Below are 6623 nucleotides of genomic sequence, written 5' to 3'. Positions count from 1 at the left end.
GGTTATTAGAGACAATACCCGGACCCGAACCCGACCCAGGTATTACCAATACTCGATTTTCCAATACCTGGTTATACCCGAACCCGGTTCCATACCCGAACGAGGGTATTTGAAAAACCCGATTTGTGCACCTCTAATCATGGCCATCTTATAAATGGGCCATGAATTTAATCTTAGAGCCTTAGAGCATTCCCAACATATCCCTCATCCTCATCTCTATAATTACACTAAAAGCCACTATTTCTCTCTACTATTTAATTAAATAATATTTTTTATACTTTTATAATTATAGTTTTCTCTCTCCATCCTATAATTTATAAAAAATCACTATTTTTTTTCCAAATTTACAAAAAAATCATTACTTTTTATCTCTCCACCCTATAATTTATACTCAGCAACCACTTAAAATCTCACCCTATAATTTACAAACATTATTCACAAAAGATTTAAGGTATGGAATGGGAATGCTCTTAATACGGTCTTAATGGCGTGATATGGCCGTGTAAAGAGTCGGGTATGTTGTTACAGTTTGTTTGTATTCTTGTGTGATTTTAATATATTTCTATTTACCGTACAAAATATAATATAATATATATTAATTTATCAACTAAAACAAAAAGTTAATAGTCATATTCGAGGATTTGATTTGGTGGACCAGGTGTACGATCTCCAATATCCACCCAGTCACCCACTTCCCAATTAATTTTCCCATCCATTTTAATTTTATAACTAAAAAAATAAATAAAAAAATATTTTACTTTCTCGAATAAAAAAGGTTGTTGCTTTGCTGGTGTGAAGTCAAGACGTGTGATTTGAAACATGGAAAAGGGCAAAATAGTAATTCGAGAGGTCAGACCCGACATGTGTGATTATGCCATTTAGATTTCCTGAGATTTTGCAATATCTTCTAAGATCCTGTCTCCTTTCATTTCCCTTTCCCTTTATATATAAACACAAATCTTCATCTCTTCTTCATCCATACATATATTTCTAGTAACAAAACAAAAATCATTAGTTTCAGTCGTCAATGGAATCAACAACTCAAGAGTTACATGTTCTCGCTGTTGACGACAGCAACATCGATCGGAAGGTGATCGAGAAGCTTCTCAAGGTCTCCTCCTTCAAAGGTAGGCAGGCTTTGTTTATGGATGTCAATCGATTTAATTTGTTTTGGATTGAGTGTTGATTTGGATGTGGTTGTTTATTGTTGCTGCAGTTACTGTTGTGGATAGTGGAAGCAGAGCTTTGGAATATCTAGGGTTAGAGGACGATAAGTGTTCTCCGCAATTCCATGTAAGTTTATATTTGTTTCTTTTATTCATTTCTTATTGATTGATAGAGTGCATAAATCGGTTTAAAACTTAAAATTGGTTTGATTTGGTTAACAAAAGCCAAAACCGGTTTATGATCTTTTTTGGTTCGGGTTTTGACCAGTTTTTAGCCTGGTTGTGTTTGGTTAACCGGTTTGAAATGGTTTTGGCGGAGAAAATTACAAATCAGTTCTGAACCTACGGTTTCTACATAATTGGTTTTAAACCGGGTCGGTTCGGTTCGGTTTGATAACCGGTTCTTTTGCCTACCTCTATTGATTGATGTTTAAGAAATAATTTTATTAATTTCAAATCTGTTAATGATTCAGGATTTGAAGGTAAACTTGATCATGACGGATTACTCTATGCCCGGTATGACCGGATTCGAGCTTTTGAAGAAAATCAAGGTTTGTAACCTTGTTTTTATCTTAATTTTTAATATTAATTTGGCACATGAAATTAAATCTAACAACAAAATGTTTATGATTTGACAGAATTCTTCAACATTGAAGGAGATTCCAGTGGTCATCATGTCTTCTGAGAACATCCTAACGCGTATCGACAGGTAAGATTACTGTCGATTCGTATATCGTTTGATCACAAAACAAGCTTAAACATGGAAATATTGAATTGAATTGGTTTTGTTTTTAATTTGGGAATAACAGATGTTTGGAAGAAGGAGCTGAAGATTATCTCCTGAAGCCAGTAAAGCTATCGGATGTTAGACGATTGAAAGATTCGATTTTGAAAACCGAAAGCACACCGAAACAATCTGAATTAAGGAAAAGGAAGAGGAACGATGATCGGTTGCCCGTGTTACCATCCTCACTTTCGTGCGGTAAAAGCGTGGCCGTGTCTCCGCCTGCCTCACCTCCACCCAAGCTTTGCTAAATTATTGTTGAAGATGCAACTTTTTTTATTTAACAACACTAGCAAGGAATTGAGATTGTAGGTTTTTTGTAGTCTAATTATTGTTGTCCCTCATATTTTGACACTAGGAAACAGTGTATGGATGCTGTATGTTTGTGTGATTGTCACGCATGACTGTTTTTTTTTTTTTTTTTTTTTTGATGAATATAATGGTTATTGAAGAGAAATTACATCTTGTTGCCAGTGACGGACCCATGATTTTTTGCCAATGGGGTTCCATATTTTCGGTGCTCAAATTATTCGGGTCGGTCGTTGTTCGGGTCAGGTCGAGGCGAAGAACATACTAAAAACAATATCATGATAAAACTTTTTTTTCAATCATCACAACCTGAACAGGCCAAAATGGGTCGGGTTGACACATAAACACTTTTTTTCCTTTCTTTCAAATGATCAACTTTATGCTCCTGTCAACCGATCACTTTGTTTAACTATTTTCTTATTTACGCGTTTAAGATCGAACCTAGATCCACCCTTTTGTAAGCATGTGTTGAAAACCATTAACTTAAACTGGTGAAAAATAAAACTGGTATTTTAGAGGTGTTTGGATGCTTCCAAAGAAAACCATACATATAGTTTAAAACAATGATATGTATTTTAGAGGTGTTTTGAATGTTTCCAAAGTTATTATTGCCACATTAACAATCAAATGATTGAATAACAATAAAAAATTAAAACAAAAAACCAAAAACTGAGCCTTGTAAGGCTTGAACCCATGACCTTTCAAAAATAAAGCAAAACACTTTCCACCAAACTACATCAAGATTAATAGTATGGGTTCCAAGTATTAAATCTTATGGAGTCCTCAAAAAATTTAATATACCGCTTCTAATAAATTTTTAAAAAATATTGATATCCCGAGACCCCGATCCAACTATGTGGGTCCGCCCCTGCTTGTGGCAATTAACTTCCGTTTGTAAAGTGTATTTTACTCTTTTTTAATATTAATATTCATATATATGTTCTACAATATCAAGACAGAAATATTGTGCATCACCAAGAATCAAATTCTATAACAATATTAGAGTGTATTTATTTCCTACTGGAGGAAGCAATTTTAAGAGTGTTAAGAAAGTATACTATTAAACTTGTATGAGATATTTGGTTAATTATATAATAATATTCTACTTGGAGTTGGTTATAATACCAATCACTAATACAAGTTGTAATGTATTAGTGATTGAGTTGTCAACGATGGGGGTTGTATAAAATCAAATTGTTTATAGCGTGTTTATAATATCAATCACCAATACAAGTTGTGTAAGATAATGATGTAGTTGTATAAAATCAAATTGTTTATAGCGTGTTTATAATATCAATCACCAATACAAGTTGTGTAAGATAATGATGTAGTTGTATAAAATCAAATTGTTTATAGCGTGTTTATAATATCAATCATCAATACAAGTTGTGCAAGGTAATGATGTAGTTGTATAAAATCAATTTTGTTTATAATATTAATCACTAACTTGTTTGACTGATTATATAAACAGTAAGTTCCAAACTTGTTAAGTATATTTATAGCGAAGGAAGCAAATCATGAAAGCTATATGAAGAAAGATGAAATGAATCTGACCTGATCCATGACAATGTTCCCCGGTCTTCGAGATGAACGAACCACGACTCGATCTTCTTCTCCGGTTGCTTGAGATCTAACCAAATCTCGGATCGTCTTCTCCGCTCAGATCTGCAATGGCTTTTGGGGGTGTGGAGGTGACTGCTAAGAAATCTCGAGGATCTCTTGTTTACAGACACAAAAATGGTTATGGTGGTGGCTCTTATTGAGAACAACAACCTTTAATAAGGAGGTGGAGACCTCCTTATATAGGGAGCCTCATGGCCACCATCATGGTACTCTAATGGGCCTAGCCCGGTTAGGGTTACCTCCACAAAACCCCCTCAGCCCAATAATATTGTATTAGTCCATATAATAAAATAAGCCAGACATAATAAATTAAGGTCGTAAGCCGGGTTTAGTACCATACCCCTACAAGCCCCCCAAGTCCAGTGTTGCTCCTAGGCGTGCAAGCGTTTAGGTGAAGCGCTGGACTTCATAAGGTGTGTTAGGATATGAGGCGGTTTTTTCCCCTTTCTTCGGCCTTGTCTTTATTGTCTTTGAGTTTTGAGATATCACCTTACTTTAACTTCGCTTATAATTTATCAAGATAAGATAATATATTGTTTATTGAAAATGATGTGTAAGGCCCCGAACCCGGTAGCCCTACTTTAACGTCGGATTTACTCATAAACACAGTCCTTCAAATCAGAGTTTATTAAAAACTTTTCGCGGAATATAAAACGTCAATCATTTGTTACAAAACATTAAATCTTTTCTTTGATACCATAACACAAAACTTTATATTTAAAACATCTTTACTTCTTTCTTCAGATGCCAGCCGTTCAATCCATGCCGTGTGTCATCCTCATGCTAGCTCTATAATCAGCTCACCTGCGTGCATACTAAAAGTCAGCTACGCTGAGTGAGTTCTAGTTAATCATACAATATCATACAATACCTTCTTACATACATTCGTACTTAACCTCATAACTTTCTTTCATACACACATAAGTACTCATACCTTCATTCTTACTTACATACTTTCTTTACATTCATAATCATACGTTTTAAAGAGCCTTTCGCCCTATAACCTCACAGATATTATAAGGGTCTGGTCCCTAGTTTTCGAATATTAGAAGGGTTCGATTCCCTAACATCACAGATATTATAAGGGTCTGGTCCCTATCATCACAGATATTATAAGGGTCTGGTCCCTATCATCACAGATATTATAAGGGTCTGGTCCCTAACATCACAGATATTATAAGGGTCTGGTCCCTAACATCACAGATATTATAAGGGTCTGGTCCCTAACATCACAGATATTATAAGGGTCTGGTCCCTAACATCACAGATATTATAAGGGTCTGGTCCCTTGTTTTCGAATATTAGAAGGGTTCGATTCCCTCTTCGTCACCATACAACCATACATCATACCTCGAGTATTAGTAGGGCTCGGTACCCTTTTCGTAACCATACATTATCATTTCTTTCTTCTATTATCTCTATCATGTTCATACACATAAACATACATATCATACTTACCTTACACATAGTGTTACAACCTGACAGTACGTGCAATATCCGAAGATCGTTCACGTACCATCAAGCAATCATTCCTATATATCATATCATTCACATAAGGCATACACTTATCTCTTAGGATAAGCGTATTAACAAACATATCGAGTATGCACACAGCCCCGAAAACATAACACATAAATGGGGCTAGAAACTCACCTGAACACGGTTACGTTCTCCGTTGATTGTAATTCCTTTCTTTAACTGGGCTCGGCTAACAAAAACGATTAGGAACAAGATTGTGGACTCGGATTTGTGATTTGAGAACTTTCTCTCTCTAGCTTCTCTCTCTAGAAATGAGAGTGTTTGGGTGGGTGTAAGTGAAGGAAGATGGTGAAAATGGTGGAAGTGTCAAGAACTTTCGTTTATATACTACGGGTTTGGTTAGGCTCGGGTTGGCTTCCTACGGGTCGAGACAGGCCGAGTTCATAAAATAACTAAGCCCAAGACCCGTTCCTTACTCGACATTAAATAACTAAACATAACTTTCTTTTATTTATTTCCTGATAACCCGAGTAAACTTCCCATCTATTAATAAGTAATATAATTAATATTACCTTTGAAATTTCCGGATGTTACAAGTCTTCCCTCCTTAAAGAGGTTTCGTCCCCGAAACCTAACTTATTCCCTATAAAAGGAAAAACTTCTTACATTTACACGTTTTATAGAATTGCCTTCGCTTTCTGAGTTACCCTTCCTACTTCCGACTTTACAGCCATCGAATGGTGGTCATGTGTTTTAGCTATTTAAGGTAGCTTGTCCATGAGACCCTCGATGCACCAAGACTCATCTCATCCTTCTAAGGGTTTCGATTAGTACTTTTAACACTATTGTCTAAATCAACATTTCACCATAACATGATAATCATTCTTAACCAAACTCAAAATAATTACACACCACAGATAAACATAAGTTTTAAACCTTAACACAAAACAAGTTCTTAAGCAAATGTAATTTAATAGAACCATTGCATGAGCAATTATTCCTTCATCAGGTGTTCCTCTCTGCAGTTTCCCAAAGTCTTCATCCTTTCGCACCTACCGCCCCTGATTCCTTGCAATCCCTAGCCATGTGGTCAGCTTTTCCGCATTTGAAGCACTTTGGACGATCAGGGCATTCTCGAGAATAATGCCCACTCTTTCCACACCGATAGCACCTGTCTGTCCCAGTCTTACATTCTCTCAGGTGCACTTGCCCACACGTCTTACATGCATCCTTGTTCCCAACTTTGGCCTTCCTCTCATCAG

At 35.9% G+C, this 6623-nt stretch overlaps 1 protein-coding gene across 1 annotated transcript; it reads left to right on the top strand.

Moving 5' to 3' along the window:
• The first annotated feature begins 1025 nt into the window (after window positions 1-1025).
• LOC143636900 (two-component response regulator ORR5-like) lies at window positions 1026-2201 on the top strand. Its single transcript, XM_077104382.1, has 5 exons — window positions 1026-1127; window positions 1217-1311; window positions 1640-1717; window positions 1805-1875; window positions 1976-2201. Exons 1-5 carry the CDS (start codon window positions 1028-1030, stop codon window positions 2199-2201), a joined length of 570 nt encoding a protein of 189 aa, XP_076960497.1. The 5' UTR covers window positions 1026-1027.
• The last annotated feature ends 4422 nt before the right edge of the window (window positions 2202-6623 follow it).

The sequence above is a fragment of the Bidens hawaiensis genome, unplaced genomic scaffold (genome assembly GCF_021521415.1).
Source record: "Bidens hawaiensis isolate Kalapana, Puna unplaced genomic scaffold, B.hawaiensis_p1.1 tig00008086_1, whole genome shotgun sequence".
Lineage (NCBI taxonomy): Eukaryota > Viridiplantae > Streptophyta > Magnoliopsida > Asterales > Asteraceae > Bidens > Bidens hawaiensis.
Note: the sequence above shows the minus strand (reverse complement) of the source record. Positions and strands in the feature narration are given on the sequence as shown.

What these genes read in the sequence shown, in the direction of transcription:
- LOC143636900 (XM_077104382.1), top strand. Translation starts at nt 1,028, where the DNA reads ATGGAATCAACAACTCAAGAGTTACATGTTCTCGCTGTTGACGACAGC. An exon ending in ATGTAAGTTTATATTTGTTT is followed by an intron (nt 1,312 to 1,639) that starts CTTTTATTCATT and finishes TTAATGATTCAG; the next exon opens with GATTTGAAGGTAAACTTGAT. An exon ending in AGCTTTTGAAGAAAATCAAG is followed by an intron (nt 1,718 to 1,804) that starts GTTTGTAACCTT and finishes ATGATTTGACAG; the next exon opens with AATTCTTCAACATTGAAGGA.